The sequence below is a fragment of the Vespa velutina genome, chromosome 6, assembly GCF_912470025.1.
Source record: "Vespa velutina chromosome 6, iVesVel2.1, whole genome shotgun sequence".
Classification (NCBI taxonomy): Eukaryota; Metazoa; Arthropoda; class Insecta; order Hymenoptera; family Vespidae; genus Vespa; species Vespa velutina.
The window spans coordinates 6,909,388-6,935,839 of record NC_062193.1 but is presented as its reverse complement, the minus strand read 5'-3'; the positions used below and the strand labels follow the sequence as shown (position 1 = coordinate 6,935,839).

Below are 26,452 nucleotides of genomic sequence, written 5' to 3'. Positions count from 1 at the left end.
GGAATCGTGTTACGTGATATTCACTACCAACTTAACGATTCGTGAAACCAGATTCCCTAAATGCATACGCATCGTGTGAGTAGGTATATTATAAGGTCTCTCTTTCTCTCTCTCTCTTTCTCTCTCTCTCTCTCTCTCTCTCTCTCTCTTTCTCTCTCTCTCTCTCTCTCTGTTTCTTTCTGTTTTTCTTGAGAAGCGTGTCGTGTGACCCCGAAGAAGAGACTCCAATCGCTAACGTGCACGCGTGTAAGCTCTCGACAAGGCGCGACAAGATGTACGTGGGAGTTAGGCGCCTCACCAAATGACGTCTTTATTCGCCGTCGACATTGAACATAGGTTTTTGCATGTAGTCCGTCTTGTATCGCGCGAGACAATGCGCATACATTTTGCCACGCGAGGGATTTAAAAAAGGGGATACTACGCGACGAAAAGTCTCCTTTGCAAGAGAAATTTCATTTCTTTTTAAACCTTAAGTTATATCTTAATTTCCTTTCATTTCAAACAATTAAATTTTACATAACATTCATGTTACTTTATTATAAATGAATTACGTTTTGTCGTTTGAACAATTTTATTTCATTATATTTTTATAATTTAAATGATAGTACGAGATACGTTTGTTTGTCCATATCCAGTTTTTTTTTTTTCTTTTTTTTTTTTTTTTTTTAGATCGAAAGCGGAAATGATATTTGAACGTAGAAGAGAAATCTTAAAAGAAGGGGAAAAAACAAAAAAAAAAAAAAGAAAAAGAAAAAAAAACAAAACCGTGCGTAGGTGGGTCCGTCGTACGTATATAATACTAGCATGGTACTTCCGGTGCCGTACTTAATTCGAGTTGGCCGGTGGGTCCGTGCCACGAAATCGTCTTCTAGAGAGAGTGAATATTCTTTCTTCGTTTCTTTGTTTCTTTTCCATGTTGGGAGCATTACCAGGATGGAGGAGGAGTAAACCGATGAGAAACGCGTACTCGTCTTACGAGCTGGACCACCCGGGCGATCGCTTCATTACGTAAATTCGCCACCACGTATATATACCCCGTTCACCTTTCACGGTTTCGTTATTCTTCTTTTTTTCTTCTCTTCCCTTTTCTTTTTCTCTTCTCTTTCGTCTTCCATACAAGCGGCATCACGCCAAGCCACGCGCGCTCGTTCAATGCAGTATAGAAGCGCGTAGTATTGTCGGTAAAAAGATTTACATTTCGTCGGACGTGGATCGAAAGATCGTATTGAGAAAAATCTTATATTTCCTTGATGGTCCAATGGGATATGACGAAAAAGCAATAGTCTCGGCAACAAATTACGTATTCCAAGGAGAAAAAGGTGTGACCTAGAGTAAGGAAGAAAAAAAAAAAAAAGAAAAAGAAACAAGAAAAAGAAAAAAAGAGGAAGAAGAAAAAAAAAAGGGAAAAAAAAAGAAGAAGAAGAAGAAGAAGAAAGATAAAGAAATATCATATAAGTGGAGAAATAAAAGTTTGACCGTGGTTTGGTAGTACTCTTCCATCGCTATCGCACGTACGCGAGAGCACGTGTGACTTCGATTGGGAAACAGTCGAGCGGAATGTTTGCAGAGTACTTCTACGATCTCTTCGCTTGGGTTCCGTACAAACAGCAGACACCACGAGCATTGCTCGCTTGCCTGCCTACCTACCTACCTACCTACCTACCTACCTACCTACCTACCTACCTATCTACCTACCTACATACATTCATAGGAGATCGCGCTCTTCTCGTTGTCCTGGCTCCATGCATTAAACATCTTCAAACAGCGGCTCCGTCTTTCTACTTGTATGCCACCTTCGATTCTATGATGACCATGTAGCTGATTCGCGGTTGTTAACTTATACCTTGTCGTACCGTTGACCGAGAAGATAACAGCTATATACGATTTTTAGGTCGACTACCGATATCGATTCTTCTTCTTCTTCTTCTTCTTCTTCTTCTTTTACTACTACTTTCTCTTTTTTTTTCTTCTTTCTTTGTTCCTCGATTTTTCTTTACATTTATGGGTGTCGGAACGGGGGTGGAGAGGAGTGGGGTGATGGAGGGGAAGCGGTAATAACAAAACGAAAAGGACGAAGTTTATTATTCGTAAAGAAATGAATTTCTATTAATATAACATATTTACTTTCTTTATTATTACTTTTTAATATTTTCCACAATGTGGAGTTCTTGTCGTTCTCGATGGATTATGTTTCATAGAATAGGAAGGCTTCGTCATTCCCGATTTATGCGATTGATTTCTTCGACATAATCCTTAATATTAAATTTGATTATAATCGATTGAAAAATCGTTTATCATTCGTTAGATGGAATTTAACTCACCGCAGCCACCTTGGGTTTCGTCGAACGTCGGATCGTAGACTGGAAAATATCGTTCCATTAATATTCGATATTTTGATTAATACGAATTAGTAATGGAAAAAAAAAAAATATGAGTTATCTTCAGGGGATTATTAAAAATCGATCGATGAATTGATCGTGAATGATCCATACAAGACATAAGACTCCGTATCAAAGCGTAGGTGACCGTGTCGGTGTGTACTGTCGCAAAAGAATGTATTATGCAAATGGTTGTAATAAAGATGACAGGCAAGGAAAGGAAGCTTGCCTCTCTCTCTCTCTCTCTCTCTGCCCCCCTCTCTTTTTTTTTTTTTTTTTTTTTTTTTTTTTTCATTCTTTTTATCCAACAATTCCGCCGAAGGGTCGTACCTTTGAAGAAAGAGAAAAAAGAAGACGAAGAAGAAAGAAAGAAAGAAAGAAAGAAAAAGAGAGTAAAAGAGCGAACCGCGCGGTGTATGGAAAAGATTTAAAAGACGGTGGCGACGGCGCGAATATATCGAATGTCCGCCGTTTCGACTCTTCGACAAGGATATAAATATTTCGAATGGAAAGTCTCGAAAGTCGCTCACCAATAAGAAATTCGAATAACGGCGATTTTATTCCAAGTTCTTTTCTTACGTTAAAATCCTTCTATAACTCAATTTTCTTCCTCTCTTTTTTTTCCTCTTTCTTTTTTTTTTTTTCTTTTTTTTTCTTTTTTTTCTTTTCCCCATCGCGTCTTAAAAACAAATAATTATATAATTTGATGGTTATAACGTGAACGTTAAACTTAACTGTTTGAAATTATATAGATTATATGATATTAAGTATAATTTTTAACTGTCATTGAATATCCATTAAATTTCGTACAAGTGATAAAAAATTAATTACATATAGGAAATATAATGAAATAAGATTTAAACGATAATACGAATATACGAGTGTTGTATTTTTGGAAATTTGAATATAGTCTCAAGAAGATTATATTGAAATATTTTAATGTAATATTTCAAAAAAAAAAAAAAAAAAAAAAAAAAAAAGAAAAAAAAATAAGGGAAGAATATTTTGAAGAAAAATTGAGAGAAAACTTTACAATCGAGTTGTTTTCGTACGATAGCCACCCCCACGGCAAGTTCTGGTGTATCCGCTATACTTCGTTCTAAGGGTTCATTTGAGACGACAGTTGCAATCCCTCGTGTCGATGTACCTAAAGATCTAGAATTTCTAAAATTATTCTCTGGTGTTCTATAACTTGAATGTAAAATGGTACTTGGTTCTTCATATCCTGATTCCCATCCTTCACCGATCGATATAGATCTGCGATAAGAAAATTCGTATAATATCGTACATCGAAAGATCAAATTAAAATTTGTATGAAAAAATTAATACGAGGTTACTCACGGATCAATTTGACATCCATTATGACTTTTCCCTTCTATGACCGTACTATGCTTACAATTACACATTGCCTTTTATATTGACAATTATTATATCGATTTAACTTGAAATTTGAAAATGTTATATAGAAAATTTATAATAATTTGAAGAAATAATTTTTAATGGATTACATATTGAATGGAAATGATGAATGATTGATGAAACGACTATCGATCGGTTTTCAATTTTTCTCGATTACTCTGATCGATTTGAATTTGATTAAATTATCGAGCAAGATCGTAGATAACGATTGTTAGTGATTTTTGAATGTTTGAAAATTAAAAGTAACTTCCATCTATATATATGTACACACACACACACACACACACACACACACACACACACACACACACATATATATTTTTTTATTTTTCCGTTCGAATAACAGTAAAATTTTGGGAAGGCTCTGTTTATCGTTAGACGAATCTATCTCGATAGAGAAATATCTCTCTCTCTCTCTCTCTTTCTCTTTCTCTCTATCTCGTCGTCTTTCTCACGTTCACAGATATACATATGTGTGCGCTCGCGCGATAGTAAGTCGGACGCGTGCGCAAGACCACACACGGCGCGATATTCAAATGAGCTCGGCTTATAGTCCGACTATCGCATTGCCATAAACGTCGTTCTGTGATTTCACGAGTGTGTCTACTCGTTCCTGTTGAACTCGCGAGATTCGCCGCGGCACTCTATGTAGATCGGATAAGCAAGATCTTTCGTAATATTTTACGCAACTTCGATCCTTGGAAAATACTCGTTTGCTCGTAATAACACGTTCGAGAATAGTAATAGATTCGTGAATTACGACTTTCCTTTATATTTTCTATCTCTCCCTTTCTCTCCCTTTCTCTCTCTCTCTCTCTCTCTCTCTCTCTCTCTTTCTCTTTCTGTGTATATATATTTTTCTTTCTCTCTTTTTCTCTCTCTCTCTCTCTCTCTCTGTTAAGATGTTAATATCACGACAAGAGAAATAACTAGCGTCAAACTGTGAAGAAATTTATTCGATATTTTAACGATCTATGCCAACGACGATTAAAATAACGACGATGTTTTAGTTAACGATGATCGAGGAGTAGATGATGATAAAAACGATTAAAGGAAATGACGATATAATGATGAAGCCAACGGAGTTGGTGTTAAGTGGCGAGTTTCATCAAACGTAATATTCCATTGGATTATTTCTTCTTTCTATCGTAGATTTTGACGGGCATCTGTAATTCAAATTCAAAAATCAAATTAATTTAACGCCCATCATTTTTCACCTTATTCCAGTGCCGTCATTTTTACGGTGTCTCTCGATCAGAGTATCGTTCGATATCTCATAGCACATATGTATTATCTTTCGTTTCTCCTTTTTTATTTCTTTCTCTCTCTCTCTCTCTCAATCTCTCTCAAAGTTCTTGATTGATTTGTTTTCGATCCGATCGATACTAATTTTATCGATAGGTAAATATATATAGATGGATAAAAATTATGTAAAATCGTTGAATTGGATTGACAGATTTACGTATTAGAGTTTTATTAAAATCACATATCTCCTGGGAACTTATTTTTATTCGAAAACTCGAAGCGTATAATTCGAACGTATACGATCAAAGAGATATTGACGTTTATCGAGATATATATATATATATATATATTGGATAGCGCGTTGGTTGTATTATGTAAAACGGGATATTTTATCATTGAAGAGTAATTATGAGTTGAAAGGCCTTTGTATTATGATTCTTTTATCTACATAATCGTATCGATATTGAATGTAGTTTCTCTTTAAAAATCGTATCGATATTGAGCAGTCAAAACTTGATCGGTGCTTATAATCACGTTAGATTAGTTTACGTTATAGATATGGTAATTACACGTTGGAGTTAAATAATTACCAATATCCTTTAAAACGTCATCATTTATGCCTCGATGAACAACGATAACGATTGATAATTTGAATCTAAAATATATTACACGAGTATCTAAAGAGGATTAAAATAATCTACGTAATAGAGTTTCGATCTTTTTTGTTTTTCTTTTTTTTTTGTTTCTTTTTTTTTTCTATCGGTTGAAGGTCACCTTTTAATACAGTTATTAATTATTTAAATGAATACTGTCAAATGGTTTATCGTCGATCGGAAACATCTCTCGTAGTCGATACAAGAAAGACCATAGTAAAGTCGTCGGACATTTTTTTTTTTTTTTTTTTTTTTCTTTTTTCTCTCGATGATCACCGATCTCCGACGTCGGATCGTAAGAAGAAAATATAAATGTGAGCAATCGCAATGTGAGAAATTAACTTTATGCGGACTCAGCGGGTGGTTTGGGAGAGCTGATCGTATAGGAGCGCAAAGTGAAGAGTGTTCCACCTTGCTTGGCGCGTTCGGAATGTCCCTGGAATCTTCGTGGAATGCTGAAGGGGAATGAACACCTTGCGTTAATTTATCGAGTAGTCGAAGTCGTTTTAATCCGTTAGTAAGTTCTTTGGTTATATCGGGAGAAGGTAAAGGAACCATCAGAAAGAGAAAGGAAGAGAAAGAGAGAATAAGAGAAGGAAAGATAGAAAGATGATGATGAAGATGACGACTACGACGACGACGACGATGACGACGACGACGACGATAACGATGTTAATGATAATGATAATAATGATGCACGACTCAATTCTATTAATTATTACGATCGCTATCATCGAATCTGCGAAAATTTGAAAGATCAATTTTTATGTATCTTCTTCTTAGTTGATTCATGTTCTGCTCGTTGATCATTCAAGGATCGTTTTGTAAGTTAGTGATATAAAGTTTGCACGTTATCATAACGAAGATAACGCTCATTCGTGAAAAGATTACAGGCAAGGCGTTATACGATAAAGGAGTACAATATAAATTATTGTTATTAATCCTGGTCCGCACAATGGTAATATTCGTACGAAGGGTAATCGGTATATAAAAGTCGTTAAAAATAACGTCGGTTCTCTTTTAAAAGGCGCGGAGTGACATCGAAAAATAATAGGGCATTAGCATACGAGTTTATCGAGGTGCACGCTCTAAACGGTGCTAAGTTATGATCATAATTCGTAGGATGGCTCCGATCGGTGAATTATTAATGATTCGCCTTTTCAGATCGGGCCCGGCACGATTTACTTTAACGATGTAATTCGAAATCGATTTGACTTCTTAATGCCCTTCCGTCGCGCAAGGGCTTGTACTTTGTGTAACTCAGGGTGTGTAACATCGAAGCTCTTAAGGTTCATTACCATATTCTTTCGTTTACCGTGCGGTTCTCTGCATACCTATTACACAGCTATTACACTGTCACTTGCCTCGACCGGTTATACCATATTTGAATATTTATTTAGCTGATTATTTTTTTAACGAGAGACTCTGGAAATTCGATAGCCAACGTTTTCGTTCGGTCCACGCGAAATTGTCAATAACAGGAGAGTTAAAGGGGGCGTGCGTGTTTTATAGGGTAGTAGAATATCGAACGAGTATTGGCTCCAGAGTCTACGGGATTTATTACAAGAAGAATCTTTTGACGCAACTTATTAATATAGCCATTAATCATTCTTTAATGGCAGCGGTGAACGATCAAGGAATAACTCGATAAATTGATTTCGTATTAATGCAATTTGCGCGAGTTGAGAAGAGGGAGGAATGACGAGAGAGGGTTAGATAGGTAGATAGATAGAGAGAGAGAGAGATAGAGAGAGAGAGAGAGAGAGAGAGAAAGAGAGAGAAGAAAAAAAAAAAGAAAGAAAAAAAATACCTCTGATATTTGTCGAATAGAAGTTCGTCAAAAAAAAAAAAAAAAAAAAAAAAAAGAAAAAAAAAAAAAAAAAAAAAAAAAAAAAAAAAAAAAAAAAAAAGAAGGAAGGAAAAAAAAATTAAAAAAAGAAAAAAATAAATATCTTTCCTCTCTTTCCTTTCAGATTCTTTAAAGCGATGGACGATTTCATGGCAAGCGCCGAGGAGGGTGAGTGTTGCTTTACATTAAATTTATTTTATCGGATTGATAGACGATTGAAGTAAACGTCTCTTTATTGAAAATCAATTTGTTTAACGATTTGTTCAACGCGTGTGTACGTTTGTTGTGTCTGACTATATGGGGAAAAAAAAAAAAAAAAAAAAAAAAAAAAAAAAAAAAATAAAAAAAAAATAAAAAAAAAGAAAAAAAGAAAGAAAGAAAGAAAGAAAGGAAAAAAAGAGAGAAAGAAGAAAATGTAAATCGTTGATAATAATCCGTAAACTTCCGTGCTCCGTGGAGACATTTTGTTGTTTCTTTTCTTTTCTTTTTTATATTTATTTATTTATTTATTTTTTTTTTCTCTCTTTTTTTTGTGGTGCGGGAGGGGTTTATTTTTGGAAAGATAGAGATAGACAGACAGGCAGAGAGTAAAGAAAGTGAAGAAAAAAGAAGAGAGAAAGAGTGAGAAGGATAGATTGAGATAGAGAAGGAGAAGGATCGGTCCTTCGTGGTAAGAACGACAGGGAAAGGAGAGAACAAGACGATCGGTAGAAAGAGAGAGAGAGAGACAGAGAGAGACAGAGAGAGAGAGAGAGAGAGAGAGAGAGAGAGAACGAATCTTGGAGTTCGAGGGAGCGAAAGATCGCCCACGCACGGGACGTGTATACCGGACCGTTGTTAATTATCCGCCGCCGTTTATCAACTGCTGAAGAAGAAAAAGAAAGTTTCTCCGAGCGCGTTCTTTCTCTCCTACGTCCATGTCTCTCCCTCCCTCCCTCCCTCTCTCTCTCTCTCTCTCTCTCTCTCTCTCTCTCTCTTTTTTCTTTTTCTCTTTCTCTGCTTCTTCTCTTTTCCGAGCAAACGAAGAAGAAGAAGAAAAAGAAGAAGAAGAAGAGGAATAAAAGGAAAAAGAAGAAGATTCTTCTTCTCTTCCTTCTTTGCTTTTTTCCACTTATGTTCTCGAGACCAATCAGGCAGATCTCGTTTTCTCGTAGAAACGAATCGTGATTTTAGAAACGTTCTTACAAGAGAAAATAATATTCTTTATACGTATAATCATTCAACTTTCATTGTTAATATTTATTGATTATCATCGAGGAGAGGTACGATTTATGAGGATCGTACGTAACGAGCGATTATTAATCCGCTCGTTAATATGCAACAGCGTATCACTCGATTCCTTGCTTCTTCTCTTCTCTTCTCTTTTTTCGTTTTTTTTTTCTCTCTTCTTCTCTTCTCTTCTTTTCTTCCTTCCTTCCTTCCTTCCTTCCTTCCTTCCTTCCATTCTTTCCTTTTATTTTTATATTATATCCTTACGATGCGACTCACGCACGAAGTGGATCGTGGGAAAGTCATGAAAGTTCGAATCGAAAGGTGGAGTCCCTCCTCCCTCGCGAGGGAGGACGAGCGAACGAACGAACGAACGAACGAACGAACGAACGCTGGTGAAACGAGTCTCGAGAACGCATTCCAAAGGCAAAAGGAGCCGCGCGCGGTCCATCCTTTGGCCTTTACTTAACATTTATCAGTACTTCCAACTTCGACGTACATACGCGGGTTTCGATCTAAGATCGAATCGCGCGAGTCGATCTTTTCTTTTTCGTTTTCTTTTCTTTCTTTTGCATCTTTTTCTCTGTTTTTTTTTCTCTCTCTTTCTTTTTTTTTTTTTTTTTTTTTTTTCTTTTTATTTGTTGACCACCGTATTTACGATTGAAATGTATTACCTTCCTTCTACATTCCATTTTTATCATCTATAGATACGTATTTTATATATGTATATATATAAAATATACATATATAAAATATACATATATATGTATTTTATATATATATATATATATATATATATATATATATATATATATACGATCATTGATCTAAATCATAAGAAAATGTAAGGATAATAAAAAGAACTTTTGAAATTTGATTATTCATTTTCTTATGACTCTCTTTGTCAGTCAATTTCTAATTCGATTTGATTCAATTATTTCTAATTATGAAATCTCATGTGTTATAGATAAATGTTACCAATTGATTTTCTTTTTTATTATTTTGAATCTACCGTAACGTCAGAGATGACCTTATAATGAAAAGATTTAAAGATAACTTCCTACAAATCCTTGAATTTTCCTTGATTGCAAGCACGAATGAACGAAACGACATTTACACACACATACACACACACGTATGTACACATGTATTTATGTATGTACGTGCGCGCTGACACGCGAGATTTTCTCATTAGCGATTTCACCGAAGGCGGCACTTTATGAGAGAAAGAAAGAGACAGATGGATAGGGAAAGAAAGCGAGAAAGAAAGAAAGAAAGAAAGAAAGCAAGAAAGAAAGAAAGAAAGATAAGCCTACAGCGAGTCCATTTACAGTGGCTGGTGATTTATCGGGCGCGGAACGTAAGATGTCGTTAATCGTTCGCATCCATCGTCGAAGGCACGGCTTTGGCGCGCGTAAAAGGCTCGTAGCAGATTCTTGCATACACTTCTCTCTCTTTCTCTCTTTCTCTCTCTCTTATACATATATACACACACTCTGTCTTTCTTTCTCTCTCTCTCTCTCTCTCTCTCTCTTTCTCACTCACTCTCTCTCTCTCTCTCTCTCTCTCTCACAAACGTGTGTCTTCCGACGTCATCACCCCCATTCTAACCACCGTTTTACATATGCGAGATACATCGAAAACGTTCGATCGTTCGATTGATTTAAGACGGCAGTAATCGAGCTCCACCGAAAAGCCACTCGTACTTTTCTCCTCCCACGCGACAACGATATTTTCGCGTTTATGTACACGCGAGAGTTTGCCGACATTAACGTCTCTTCCACCGTTTACAACGACTCTTACATACATACATACATACATATATTTTTTTCTTTCGTTTGATACGACCGAGAAATGTTTGACAGTCTTGAACGGACTGTTTTGAATTTTCTTTGTTCATAACTCTCTTTATCTTCTTCTTTTTCTCTCTCTCTCTCTCTCTCTCTCTCTCTCTCTCTCTATTATTATGCGTTTTTTATTGTTTTTTTTTTCTCTTTCTTTCAATTCATACCTATGCACATTGCGTTACTTTCAATAGCTAAAAATCTCATAAGTTTTTCAATTTGATATAAATCATCGTATATGTCGAACGAATGTTAAAAATTTTCTTCGATTCGTTTGAAGAAACGGGGAAAAGATGTGAGGACGCGCATTAAACGAATCCAGAAAAAGAAAAAAGAAACGAGAAAAAAGATAAAAAAAAAAAAAAAGGATAAAATAGGTACGAAGGTGGGAGATCGGTACGAACGTTTTTAGAGAATAAACGTTGCTCCATATCGCGGAACATTCTTATCGTGCAGAGAGAGAGAGAGAGAGAGAGAGAGAGAGAGAGAGAGAGGGTGGGGGTGGCTGATGATTGGAAATCGTTTAAGAAGCCACGATAGAGAAAATTCACGAAAGAATTTTCCAGATCCAAGAGAGAAATCGATTCCAAGTAGAAACCGAGAGCGGGGGTCGAAGTTTCTCAGTAATCTCGTTGAAGATCGGTTCATTTACCGGCGCTACGTCGTCGGTGCACCCCAGGGGTGCTTGCTCCAGATTCGCATTAGATGCAGACGTGTTCTGTTCTCAGAATGACGTCGTCCCATTCCTAAAAGATACACATACACGTAAGAAAAACTTTGCATTCGAGATGATCTCGTTGATAGATAGCGAACGTGAATCCAGTTTGCAATGAAGGAGAATGCTACGTACGTGAAATATTTTCTAGTTTTCTTTTCTCTCTCTCTCTCTCTTTTTGTGCGTAGATCTTTGTGCAATTTCTCTAGAAATCGTGCTCGCGATTTTGCGTGTAGATTCGTCGTCGTTCGAGAACACGCGTCGAAATCATTGACTTTAAAAAATAAAAATTTCACGGTCAAGTTCGAGAAGCGTGATGAATTTACGAGCTTATCGTGAAATTCGTGAAAGAAATGTGAAGAAGGTAATAGAAAAAAAAAAAGAAGGAAAAAGGAAAAAGAGACAAAAAAAATGAAGAAAAACAGAAAAAAACTGAAAATACGTTCTCTCTGAAACGACCTTCTCGCGAGCGGATATTTTCTTTTTTTTTTTCTTTTCCTTTTTTCTTTTCTTTTTTGTTTTTTTTTTTTTTTTTTTTTTTTTTTTTTTTGAAGTGTTCGTGGCCGAGGTCGAGGAGGCTCTGGCGTATCACGCGCACTCCGACATCCATTTAATTCGCACCGAAGCGCGTGGTAAAGAGGTACAAACTACCTCGAAAGTACTCAGTACTTACCACTTTTTTTTTTTTTTTTTTTGGGATATAAAGGTTAAAGGAAAATAAAATATATAGAAGGGAGAGAAAGACGAAACTACTCTCATTAAGGTCGTACTTTGCGAAGGTGCCGCCGTGACCTGACTTTACAGGCCCAGTCACGAACGCCCGAATTCGTCGCAGCTTTTGACGGTAATTTGCGATAATATTATAATCAGCCCCTTGCTGAGCAGCAAAGAGTATTACTGAGAATAAAAAAAAAATGTGTGTGTGTTTGTGTGTGTGTGTGTGTGTGTAGAGTATATAAGAGAAAGAAAGAAAGAGAGAGAGAGAGAGAGAAAGAGAAAAAATACAAGCTTTCTTCGGACGAAATAAATTGATGACCCATGGAATTGTGCACCTTCACCATGGACGTTATTTTTATTTTTATTTCTTTTTTTTTTTTTTTTATTTATTTTTTTATTTATTGAAACTATAGTTCTCCTTTGAAGCAATTAGACGTATTTTATACACGAATCATTTAAACTTTTGCAATTTATATCGTTGGAGTATGCTCGGCTTGTTTTTTAGGGTATAATAACGTAGGTTTAAATATAATCAAGCTTTTTAACTTTCTTTTTTTCCTTTTTTATTTTATCTATTTATTTATTTATTTATATATTTATTTATTTATTTTTATTATAGTTACAGTATGATAATTTGTCTTACATATTTATTCGCAGTATATCAGATCTAGGTAACAGATCGTATGTTTTTGCCCGCTTCGCTGCCCGAGGGCACAGCCATTGTTCGGGGTAATGACACATTCGGATAAATTTATGGACTTTAAAAATTGAACGTACTCGGGAGTTTCGAATTCGTCTGACCTAGTTCTTTAAACTTCTCGAAACGTTTTGGAGTAGTACGTTATCGAAGTTGTGCGTCAGACGTTAGTTATATTCGTGAAATGACGTTCGACGTTTCGTTACATTTTTCATTTACATAAGAATCGAAGCTGCTCAACGATGCATAAAACTTTCTTCTTCTTTTTTCCTTTCTTCTTTCTTCTATCTTCTTCTTCTTCTTCTGCTTCTGCTTCTCCTTCTTCTTCTTCTTCTTTTGTTTTTTGTTTCAGACGATGTCATAGGAGTACACTGTACGCATGGTATAAACCGCAGTGGGTATCTTATTTGTAGGTAAGGAAATTATCGTATGGACGTCAATGTAATTGCTTGGAAATAATTTTATAAAATATATATAATTTTATATATATATATATATATGTATATATTATTTAAATAAAATGTTTCATTTTGACATTTGGTTACAGGTATCTCATTCAACAACTAGGCTGGGAACTACAAGATTCTTTAAAAGGTGTATTAATAGTAGACCATTTCCACTTGACATTTTAATAACTGAAGCTTTAAATGTTTCATTTTAAAAACGCGTGAAATAGTAATAAGAGAAAGCCATTTGTACTTGTCGAAAGGATTTAGATCGTGACCTGAATTTAACTGGTATATATGTTGGAAAATAAATTAAAATTTTGAAAATACGGACAAATCGTTGACCCCTATTCGTATTTACGAACGAACAAACGAAAACAATGTCACGTAGTTCTTAGTTAAAGTCATTTGGATGACAATAGAACGCGAAAATCGGGGAGCCCTTAATCATATGAATCTCGAATCAATTTTCATATTTCGCGGAAGATAATCTGAGTTTTTGGCGATACGTCGTAAGAAAGAAACCTTTTGACCGTGCACTCCTCGGATATCCATGGGTGTTAATTTCGTTTGAAATTAAATTTGTTTTTAAATTTTGAATCAATGTAATTTTAATTTCGTTCGATCCTAAGATTATTTTTTTTTTTCTTTTTTCCTTTAGTCTATCGAATAAAAGTATAAAAATTAATCGTTTTTAAATTGCGAAACAACAAAAATGTAATGTTACAGCTTTCGAGGAGGCACGTGGGTACCCGATCTATCGTGACGCATATGTTGCTGCCTTAAAGGAGATACCACGTGGTGAGAAGATCGATACAAATAAAATCAATCTATTTAATCCATCGACCACTCGTAAAGAGAATTACTCGATACCAGTAAGAAGAGTGCTCGATCAGTATAGATTAAGACTGAAACATCCAAAAGGGAGACCAGTGCCATATCCAATGGGTCCACCGCCAGGATTCAAGCCACACCGTCGTGGATTCACGAATGGAGCGCCTTATCCACCGCAACCTTTCGGTTTTGGTGCTCCACCACTTGGATTTGGTTCGATGCCTCCACATCCGCCTGGTATGCCACTTCCACCGCCCCCAGGGCCACCGATGTACGGTCCGAGACCTTTGAGATATGGACCACCACCGCCCCCACCACCACCACCACCAGCCATGAGAGCATCAGGTCCAGGCTTTCATCCACCAGGCTTTCCACTGCGTTTACCAGGTCTACCGAGAATGGCTGGTCCACCTAGGTTACCACCTGGTCCGCCATCTCGATTACCACCTCCAAAAATGCCTCCGCCTCCTCCACCACCTCCACCACAAGTTAGGCAGGCGGTTGTTGTTAAACGACTACAAGCTCACAAAAAGAAACATCATAATCAGCATCAGGAGCAACAGATTGCTAGAAACGGTAGAATTATACCACTTGGGAGTTCGATGAGGTTAACAAAGCGCGAAGTCAGTACCGCCAGAAGGATTAGAAATATCACTTCAAAAATTACCAAGGAACAGGACTTTACCGTAGATACTTTTGAGGAAAATCTTTTGGCTGTCTCATCGACGAACGCACATTTGCGACGGCCATTAAAAGGACGATACCATCAGACTAAGTGATGATGTGTTATCTAGGATGGGGCGATTTATCATTTAAAAACTTACAATATGTTGTGTAATAATGTCATTCGCATCAGTCGCTCAATGTGTTGCTATAAAATCCCTTATGGCGACATTTTTAAGATAGAAGGAAAAAGAAAATGTGATTTTTGCGATCTCACCGTTCTTGCAGCATTTACGAACGGTATTCGAATAGATGCGAGAGAACGAAGAGAAACGTTTTGAGACGGAATAAACTTCTATTTCTCTCGGTCTTAATTCCTAACATACATAAAAATCAAACGAGGAATCTTTGTTGATTCTTTATTCGCCTTGTCGATTTTCTAGACGTTTATCTATTTCGACTAAAAATCTATAAACTGTTGTGAAATATGTCGTCGTCGTTTTTCCATCCGAACAACATGGCTCTCATTGTTGGGAAAAATCTATACAGGAACCTACTACTACTACTACTACTACTACTACTACTACTACTACTACTACTATTACTACTACTACTACTACTACTACTACTACTACTACTACTACTACTACTACTACTACTACTACTACTACTACTACTACTACTACTACTACTATTACTACTACTACTACTACTACTACTACTACTACTACTACTACTACTACTACTACTACTACTACTACTACTACTTTACGTTTAAGACTATGTTCGACATTGACAAATAAACGCACTTTATTGGTAAGTTCCTTTTTTTTTTTTTTTTTTTTTTCTTTTTCGACTATTTAAAAGACGAAAATTATGTGTGGATTACGTGTATCGTACTATTATAAAATTATCGTCGAAAGAAATAGTTTAGATTAAGGGATTAGAACCTGACGTCTCTCGTGTCTCGTTCGAAGATAATTAAAGTGCTTCAATATTCGACCTCGGTCAGGGATCATGCGTGTAGATGTGGTGATATTGATCATATTTACGAACGCACGTATCGTATATCATTAAGCGATTGTACGCGCCTTAAATGGAATAAAATTCCACACGGGGAGAAATTTCTAGCGTCTTTTTAAAGCTTCTTTTATAATTTTCGAAGCTTCTACACGCGTTATTTTCAACTTTAAGGAGAAATCCATAATGTAAGCTAAGTAGTAACTATCGACTTTAGTTTCTCCATTTAATAAGGAATCGAACAGAGAAACAGAGAAAAATAATAAGAAAATAAAAATAGTTTCTCTGAAATCGTTTGTCGGTCAAAAGTTATAATACAAATACGATCGACGATCCTATAAGGATTTTATTTTTTCGAACGGCCTGTTATAATGTATCTCTTTTCAAAGTTCACACATTATACGAGTTCTTTCATAGATCACGATGAACATAAATTATTAAATCCATTCACAAGCGGATGCATGATTTATTACGAATTATAGGTATACGACGATGCTCTTAAAGGAAATCGAAGAACTACGAGTACAACAACGATGTAAACGACGACGACAACGACATCGACAACGACGACGACGACGACGACGACGACGAAGACGGCTAAAACTTGAAAACTTTTTCGATATGGAAAGATCGTCGCGTAGACAATTGAGATTATAATAGTAACTAGACTTTCTCCTAGAAAATGTCAAGATTCTTGGAAAAAGTATATTACATCTCGATCATCTTCAACGATCGATCCAATGAAAATTGAGAACAATATGAATGTCATAAAAGTTCAGACAATATTTTTTCAATCCAGACATTGCCCATTTAGATTTATCAAAGATGTATTTTCTCAATATTTTCAGATAAAAAAGAAAAAAAAAAAAAAAAAAAAAAAAAAAAAAAAAAAAAAATAGAAGAAAGAGCGAGATTAGAAAATATTTTATTTGATTTATACAAATTGTCTTTTAAACAATTTCAATGTTTCTCGATGTTATTACGAGATATCGCGAAAGCGACTTATCATGAACGTTTATCGCGCAACACAATCGAAATAATCGAATGAACTGAATTACGTGAAATAGATTTTGATAAAAATTATAATAATAGTGATAATCGCACGATCTAACTATCGTGCTGTGGTCCAAAACGTTCCCCGTTGATGCGTCTCGCCGCTGGTAGTTCGAACTTTTCAAATAATTCGTAAAAAGCTGAAGAGGGACAAACAAGTCCATAAAGAGTGTGCTTTCTCTGCGTTTCCTTTTCTATGCTTTCACGATTCCCTCCTCTTTTTACTCTCTCTCTCTCTCTCTCTCTCTCTCTCTCTCTCTCTCTCTCTCTCTCTCTCTCTCCTCTCTCTCTCTCTCTCTCTCTCTCTCTTTAACTCTAACTCTGTCTCCGTCTCTCTGTCTCTATCTCTTCCTCTTTTTTCTTTTTATTCAGAATTTCTCCTTTCGATCAGTCTTTTAGTTTGAAGTTTAACGTTCGCTCGAGGTGCGACGTATCGAAAATGTAGAAACCACGATGTAACTCGATTTCGTACTCTCGAATGTTATCGATCTACCTTCTTGTTTCTTTCTCAAATATTTCTTCTCTCTTGGCACATTTGAAAAACAATTTGGGTCTTATCACTTGATACAATTTTTTTAACTTATGCGCGAAAAAATATGTCTCTTTTTTTTTTTCTTTTTTTATTTTCACAATCATGATGATCAATTTTTATTATATATTCTCTCTCTCTCTCTCTCTCTCTCTCTCTCTCTCTCTCTTTCTGTATCTTGTTTTTATTCGATTTCTCTCGAATCTTCCGACCGTAATAACTCCGTTATTATCGCGTTCTTCTGTACATATTTCTCTCTCTCTCTCTCTCTCTCTCTTTTTCTTTCCTATCTTCTTCTTATCTAAAAAAATTATTTTCTCGCTCGAGGAAGAATTCGCAGAAGAAGGGTTGGTTTCTCTTGGGATACGAAGAAATCTTGGAAACTACGTGAACGCCGTAATTCTTTGAAGAAGAAAGGACGAAGAAAGAGAACGAGAAAGAGAGAGAGAGAAGGAGGGAAGGAAGGGAGGGAGGGAGGGAGAGAGAGGGAGGGAGGGAGAGAAAGAGACAGAAAAAAGAAAGAAAGGTTGCACTCTTCTCAGCCGATCTGGCAATTAGTCACGATTAATTCCTCAAAAATGAGAAGGGACGTGCACGTGTCTGCGGTAGGTAAGGATACACGGGTTGAATCCTTTGAGAGTCGAATAATAGGAGGCTAAAGGCTAACCACACACGAGGCCATCACCAGAATAGTCTACCTTCCTCTTTCGTTCTCTCTCTCCCATACACATATATACACACATGTGTACACGCACATATATACATACGTACATACATACATACACGCGTATACATATACGTCATCTCTATTCTATCATCGTACTTCGTATTTGATTTACACGCTAGTGTATGCGTGCTTCATTGGCACGCCAATATGATACGTGGCAGTGCACTTTAATGCCACGACGCGGCCTACTTAGCGGTCGGCTTGATTAACATGGAGTGATTAATAGTCCGCTCCCTCTTGTCCATAAGCAACCCCATGGCCAGAGTAGCCGCAATGCCGCCATCGGAGATCTAATCGCATGATATTTATTGCCTTACGCGTCGTCTACCGTACGTAGGAAGAGATAGAATGAGAGAGACAGAGAGAAAGAAAGAGAAAGAGAGAGAAGATTCCTTACCCTTCTTTTTTTTTTTTTTTTTTTGGCCACACTGATTTTGCGAATCTCTTCTCGGTCTTTTTCATTTTTCTCTTCTCCCTTCTCGTTTCGTTTTACGACGGACCTTCCATGATCTTCGTAACGATCTTAACTACCCCTTTCCCCCTCCTTCGAATCTGTGAAATCTTAGTAAAAATGAAATATTTTAAGTAAATTCGGTGATAAATATTTTTTACTAACTAATCGGTCTTTTTTATTCTTTTAACTTTTTTTTTTTTTTTTTCTTCTTTTTTTTTTTTTTTCTTTTCTTTTAATGAACATATGCTTTTCTTCCTTTATACGTATCTACATATGTACACCTTGATATGTCTATGTGTATATGTGTATGTGTGTGTGTGTGTGTGTCTGTGTGCACGATTCGTACAACGTCGGGACGTTGAAACTTTGCTGCGTCTCGTGATAAAATTAGATTTGTTCGAGCGAGAAGAGGCCGTCGACTGTGTTTCCTGCAAATTCGGGATAATACCGACGTTGGCTTTCGCACGGGAGACACATCGTCTCCCATTTACTCCCCTTTTACGTGTTGCGTCAGCGTAACGTTGGCGCCGCATTCGTCTGTCGAAAGATCTTTAGCCTTGTTTACAGTTTCCAACTCTCTGGCGATCCACGATTATATCGGACTTTCTCTATATACCAACGTATGATCAGGTCGTGGACCTAAAAAGAAAAAGAAAAAAAAAAAAGAAAGAAAAAGAGAAAACGAATGACGATACGAAGTTATACTAAATCTCACGATTATATCAAATCAAATTCATTAAAACGCGAATTTAACAATTATTATTTTCTAATGTGAATTTATATTATTTAAAATTTAATTATACAGTGTATTAATTAAATTGATCGAACAAAACTCGTCAATCGCTTGATAATAATAAAGCGTATTACGAGATGATATTAAAATTTAGTCTCTTTGACGTACGATCCATTGACGTAGAGTAAAAATTAATTCTAACATTTTACGATGACAATAATTGGAATTTGTCATCGTTTCCTCTTCGAATTTATATTATGTCTCATCTTCCCATCTATCATTCTACCGATTCGTTCTATCGTCATTTAATCTCTTTTGTATTAGACACACACACACACACACACACATATAGTAAATATCAGAGGTATAGTACGTTTATAGTTAGGTCAAATCATTCTCAACGAGTAGAAAATAAGAAAGAGAAGAAGGTGGAGGAGGAGGAGGAGGAGGAGGAGGAGATATAAGGAAGAATCGAGTTCTCGTAATTTTATCGAAGCTTATCGAAGGCGGTACCAAACGCGATTGGCGGTAGCTCGAGGCCACTTATTTAACATCGACGTCGATAGAGTCCATTCCACGTTCATATCATTGGACTATCATTTTTTTTTTTTCATACTTTATTTATGCATCCCGTGACTTCTTAAACAATGCGACGATAATTAAGACCGTTCTACGTAATTAAAGATTAGCTTTGAGTTGTTATTTTATTAACAGTACGCGTGAATTCTTGTTGGGCCATGTGCAAATATAGAAGGAACGATCATTGTGATAATAACGTTGTGTCGGTGTAAATGTATCCAAAAATTTGTTTTTAATTATAACAATGTTCTTTCCTAGCGATCAATATTTTTATGCTATTCTCAATGGAATAAGAACAAAAGGAAGATATATTATTTTTGAGTATCCCATGTATATATAATAATTGACTAATTATATTCTTTCGGTAAGTCATTTTGTTTCTTTAAAAAAAAAAACAAAAAAACAAAAAAATTAAGACGTGTAACATATAAAAAAAAAAAAAAATCCGTTTTTTCCAATGGATTTCATTACGCCATATCAACGTGCACGATCGTCACGTTCATTTTCATGTTATTATTAATTATCACGAACGAGATTTTCGACTGTTTATTCGTTGACGATTGCGTGGGCTTTAAATAAGCTTTCTCAAATGGGTGTCGTAAAAGCGTAAACAAGCACGCGCGAGCGCAAATCGTGCGCATTGGACATAAGTTAAATTATTAAATAGTATTAATTACAAGGCCATGATAATGAACGAGATAATTATTATGAAACGTATTGTTTTAATTCATTTTATCGCGATACCGATGTACTTCGAAATATTTATATAATTAATCATTTTCACTCGAATTCTGTCCTTATCTTATATCGCTTTAAAATATTAATTAATTACTTATTACTGATCGTCATTAATCTTCTTCGATATTAGACATTTCTTCCTTATATCGTTCATGTTAATTCATTTTAAACGGGACATAGTATCCTTATGTTCGACAAATAAACTTTACAATATTTGGAATGGCTTTCGTGAGAAGAATTTGATGTTGCAGCTAACCATAAGCTCAAGAAGTGCATGTTACACCTCGTATATACGGGACCGTCGTACTACGGCCTTATTATCCTCGAGAGCTCTTTGATCGATACGCTGGGATATCGATAGCGGTCGCGATGCTATCGTGCGGGTAGGCTGGAACAAACGCGAACGGTGTAACGTTACACAAAGACCATGATGCATAGCCGTAAGGGGTATATATGAAGAGAAATATATATATATATATATATATATATATATATAAAGAGAGAAAGAGTGAGCACGATTTTTCTATCGTAGAAATATCACAGATGGAGAAAGTTAACTTCTATTTCCCCTCCACCCTCACCCTCCCCACCTCCCTCTCCGTATGAAAAATCATAAAAGAAAATTCTTCATAAGAAAAATTTTATGATCGTAGAAACAACATAGATATCGTTGATATTTCTTTTTAACTTTTATCAAATGTTAAAATGATAAAGAAAAAAAAAAAAAAAAAAAAAAAAGAAGTTACGAATTGTGTTCAGTAAGTAGAACAAAGAAAAACGACGAGAGATGATCAAAAATGTTTTCTTTTTCTCTTAAATGATCCATCCTACGATTATATTTATAGATTCATTTTTTTTCTTTTTGTTCTTTCTCCTTTTCTTTGACATCGTACCTTCTCCATCGTAAGAATCGAGCTTCTTTCTTTCTCCATCGTAAGAATCGAGCTGAACTCCACGTATCTATCAACGTAACCGCCGCCAGTGACATGGAAAACTCTGAGATCGGAAAGAACAGAATAGAAGGAAGAAGAAGGACGGCAAAGGATAAAGACACTGACAATCTAGGTCGACTCGTGGTCGCGACGTAGGCGTTTCTAATGCTCTGTGGCCGACACCAATGTCTCTCTCTCTCTTTCTCCCTCTTTCTCTCTCTCTCTCTCTCTCTCTGTGTGTGTCTTTCTCTTTTCTTTTCAAATCTAGAATTCAAGGCAAGCTTTGGTGATTCTAATGGAACGGGAAGCCGATGTCTTTACCCGATGATAGATTTTCTAGAGCAAGAGAAGAGTATCGAAACCTCGAAGTTAATCTTCTGTCGAAAACAAACAAACAAACAAACAAACAAAAAAAAAGAAAAAAAAGAAAAAAGGAAAAAAAGAAATCCAATTTCTTTCTTCCAAACATATGGTCTCCTCCGATCTTAAATGAGATTTTCTTTATTGCCCGTAGTATTTCGTCTCTCCCTTTTTCCAACGTTGACATTAAAACTTGATGGCAGTGTAGAAAGTATCTGTTGAAAATGTGAAAAAGAGAGAGAGAAAGAGAATAAAAAAAAAGGAAAGGATAAGAAGAACAATGATAGATTACGTCATTGACGAGATTTTGTTTAATTTTTATAAGAAAAAAAAAAAAAAACAAATCTTCTCGCTTCTTTGCCGATTCGACCAGAGATAGAAGAAAGAGAGATAGAGAAGGAGTCAAAGAGTTGGTAGAGGTAAGGAATACCTATTCAAAGAAGGTTAGAGAGGAGGAGGGGTAATAACGTAGGTAGCCTACGGCCTTAGCGATGATTAATAAATCAGGGATGGCGTTGAGAGAACAGTTTAACCTATGACCTCGCTGCGATGCATCCTACTCTTTCTCTCCCCCTCTCCCTCCCACAATCTTTTCCTTTTCTCTTTCTCTTTTTACCTCTTCTTCCCTCGTACTCCTTTTCTCTTTCTCTTTCGTCGCACACTCGCATCGTTTTCACGAAGAGATGCCTTTCGTAGCCTTTTCGAGGAGGCACTCTCTCTCTCTCTCTCTCTCTCTCTCTCTCTCTCTCTATTCGCTTAGGGCAACGCGGATGCTTTTTTCTGTGGGAAGAAGCAGACTTCGAATGTTAATCGTTGTTTAAATTTATGACAGTGCCCTCTTCTTCGTTCTTCTCTGCATCCTCTTACCACTATCTCTCTCTCTCTCTCTTTCTCTCTCTCCTTATTCGTTCGAGATTCTCATCGCATCGCAAAGAGAGAGAGAGAGAGAGAGAGAGAGAAGCATTCTTATTCCACTTCCATTCGTTTCGGCAAATTCTCACCCCCTTCGAAACGAGCTCGGTGATTAGCACGTTCTTCGAGAGACTCTTAACGGAGAAAGTCTCTTAAGAGTTTGAAAGAGAGAAAGAGAGAGAGAGAGAGAGAGAGAAAAGAAAAAAGGAGCGATCGCTCGCATTTGGCACTTCGCGTGGTACTTTGAATTTGAGAAGCGCGAGAATTCTAGATACGTATATACCGTGAAAGAGGAATCTTCGAGAGATGATGTTTACGATGTTTAATTAAAGCGGCGTCTATTTAATCGATAAGACGAATATCAACGCACGTTACGTGAAACGTTCGGTAAGAGATTTTTTACTCTTCGAGAAAAATAATCTTCTCGCTTATTATCTTTATTTTTCTCTTCGAAAGATGTATTATTGGATATAATAATTTATCTTTTTCAAGAAAAAGAAACATGCCTCTATATATATATATATCTGGATATAACGTTGTTGCGTATATGCATGTGTATTCGTTACAATGATGGTGTCGGTGATGTCGGTCTTTTCGATGGTGGTGGACTTGTGTAGTGACTCAGAAATTCCTGGAAGAGGACTGACAGGCGAAATGGGTCAGACGTGGTACACTTAATAAAGGGAGAGAGAATAACGTTACGGGGTCCAGTGATTATCATATGAATTGGTGGGTAGCGTCAAAAGAGGAGGAATCGTTTGTGGTATCACTTCTGCACGAACGTAACCAACCACACATGATTTACTCACACACTTGCACATTCTCCCTAGTTGAGAGACTATTGTGTGTGGTCCGACGTGTGTGCGTGCGTTTGTCATCGACTGTCAGCCGAGGCTAGTTTGACGAGCCATTGCTCACCTCCTGTCAACGCGTGTTTTAACACACAGAGCTCATAACTGAATAATACGTATGTATCGTTTCGATGTGTGTATTCCTTACACGCGTCCACGACCGGTTTCACGATCACGTCGCGACGTCACCACATCGTTTCTATCTTTTTCTTTTTTCTTTTATTTTCTTTTTGTTTTTTTCCTTTCCTTCTTTTTCATTTCTCTCTCTTTCTCTCTCGTTCCTATATCATCCTGCGGATTCTTTGCTATCCCTTCTCCTTCTTTTTATCTCTTTCGCGGTCTATCCATCTACGTCTTGTCACCGTCCAGTTCGCCATTCGCGATTCGATCGTCGTCGTTGTCGTCGTTGTCGTCGTTGTCGTTGCCTCTTTCTCTCTCTCTCTCTCTCTCTCTCTCTCTCTCTCTCTCTCTCTCTCTCTCTCTCTCTCTCTCTCTCTCTTTATGGTCGTATCGAAGCGGTAGGGACAAGAAGAGAGAGGGATGATAGAGCCATGACAGGGACAAGGCCTGGCGACGTGCTGTTGACGCTTTATCCGTTCCCCTCGCTCGACTGACGTCTTAATTGTAAACCGATAATCGACCGAGCATCGCTCGCAAGACTCGTTCTCTTGTATTTCGATAGTTCTCCTCGTGCTGAAGCAACAAACATCGGGTTCGTTGTATTTTTGGAACTTTCTTCTTGTTTCGTACCAGGTACACCGGGGAACAGGTTGTGCTTCTGCGGTATTAGGAAAGAACTTGTTCTTCGTTCTTTTGTTTGTTTGTTTGTTTGTTTGTTTGTTTTTTTTTTTTACGTTTCTACGTTATATCCTTTGCATTTGTAATTTTTGGTTTTTTTTCTTCTTCTTTTTCTTTTTGTTTGTTTGTTTTTTTTCTTTTCTTTTCTTTTCTTAACTTTTATTTTCGTTTAATTTCATATAATTCTTATCTTATCGTTAGATAATAATATTATTTTTTTTTTGAAAAAAAATCCTCGCTTATATACGTAATGGGAAAAACGTATTGTCTCAGACAAGATGACGCATTCACGAGCAGATTAATTCGATATATATCAAAGATCTCAAAGGAACGTGAGATCCACGGTTAAGATGCATTCATCGTTGGTGAGCGACAAAATGCATATCCTTAACAAAGCGCACTTCGTTGAATCGTAAAGACGAAGGTTAAGTTCAATGGCTTTAACGGTACTAACGGCAAAAGAATTAATAATATTATTTTTGTTCGACTTAGGACATAAGATACGTATTCAAGATATAAAGGATTCATTGTCAATGACGATACAAAGAATTGTTCCTTGAATTAAATCGTACGATTTCTCTTCCTGAATTGATTTCTTGACCAATTAGTAAGACATTACAGATCAAATACAAAACTTTCATATCGTGAATGTACAATGTTCTGAAAATTGACGTGAGATAAGATTGACGATGAATTTCTAATATTTGTTAAAAGAGAAAAAAATGATGAAAGTGGGATGAGAATTGGGGGAGGGGCGGGGGTGAGGGGATGGTTGAAGATAGTCTACTATAGAAATTCGAAGATTCTTATAATACAGATTGGACAGTATCGAAAGGAGATAGAAACTTTTGAGTTGGTTCGACGATAGGAAACGTCACGTCAATCATTCGTTCCGTTGTCTTTGACGACACATAGTCAAAAAGATCTTTTGGAAATTCTTGAAGAAGTTACGAATCGATTATTAATCATCATTTACTAAAACTCATGCACGTGCAAAAGAAGAAAGTAGAAATTTGTGTTATTCGAGAGGAACCGCTATAGAAAAATATGGAAATGATTTTTGGAGTATCGGCAAACTCTCCTCTTGAATATTTGTGGAGTTCGTAAAAAGAATCATGAGAAATGTAATTCGACGTGTACGTGTAACGATCGGTTGGTCGTTCGTCGTCGATCCTTTTGAAAAACGAAGAGTAACTCTAGAGAGAGAAAGAGAGAGAAAAAGAGAGAGAGAGAAACCATCGTTTTCTCGAACATCGATTTCACGAGCAAGCTCGTCGTTGAGTTCGGCTCACTGCTTCTTTTTCTTCCGATATCGATGCCAGGTAGACGTAATAATGTCATTATTACTGTAAGGAATTTTTACGACGCGTTAATTTGCCGCCATTCTACGTTTCGCTTCTTACTCCAGGACTCGCGGTCAATAAATTGTTTTAATTAGAGGAGAAATCGCATGAGATCGTAAGAACCGTGCAAATCTTTGCACCGTAAAGAAATTAAGAGGTTTGGAAAACGAGTGATACGAACGACAGAGAATAACCACCAACCGGTCTTTATTTCTCTTTCTTGTAATTTCGACGATTTGCAAACTACTCGTTTCGTTCGACGAAAGCTTCGTTTCTTTTTTTTTTTTTTACTTCTTTTTTTTTCACTTCGATTCGTTAAATAATAAAGTACGACGAGAGTACCTATGCCTTTTTCTATTTGAAAGAATTTGTTAAATTTCTCACGATAAAAGTTACTTTCTCGTATATATCTTTACTATTCTATTTCTCTCTCTCTCTCTCTCTCTCTCTCTACTTCTCTCTCTCTCTCTCTTTCTCTTTATGAAAACGATCGTAGTAATGCAAGATTATGCAAATGAACGAGTGAGCCTCCGGTCTTCGTACGGAAAGAAAGGAAATGAAAATGAATGAGACGATGCACTCCCTTCTGTACTTCGCCAAAAGGGATGATCCATTGATATCTAGAATTTCTTTTCCTTTTTTTTCTTTTTTCTTTTTTTCTTTTTTTTTTTTTTTTTTGTTTCGAACAATGAAACTATTTCGTGCTTACGGCAGTATTTTCTTTTTTTCTTTTTCTTCTTTTATTCTTTTTTTT

The 26,452-nt window shown here is 36.4% G+C and overlaps 1 protein-coding gene across 5 annotated transcripts in view; it reads left to right on the top strand.

Moving 5' to 3' along the window:
- LOC124949978 (RNA/RNP complex-1-interacting phosphatase-like) overlaps positions 1 to 16,145 on the top strand; it is a 43,744-nt gene extending 27,599 nt beyond the window's left edge. The window contains exons 6-12 of one of the 5 annotated variants that reach the window (XM_047495962.1): positions 670 to 785; positions 933 to 1,008; positions 7,669 to 7,712; positions 13,079 to 13,139; positions 13,274 to 13,320; positions 13,902 to 13,973; positions 14,097 to 16,145. In XM_047495962.1, the coding sequence (XP_047351918.1) occupies positions 670 to 785; positions 933 to 1,008; positions 7,669 to 7,712; positions 13,079 to 13,139; positions 13,274 to 13,320; positions 13,902 to 13,973; positions 14,097 to 14,785 (1,105 nt within the window). In that variant the 3' untranslated portion in view covers positions 14,786 to 16,145. Of the gene's footprint in view, positions 1 to 669; positions 786 to 932; positions 1,009 to 7,668; positions 7,713 to 13,078; positions 13,140 to 13,273; positions 13,321 to 13,901 lie in introns of all 5 variants that reach the window. The other 4 variants (XM_047495960.1, XM_047495959.1, XM_047495963.1 and 1 more) reach the window with 4 other exon arrangements.
- The last annotated feature ends 10,307 nt before the right edge of the window (positions 16,146 to 26,452 follow it).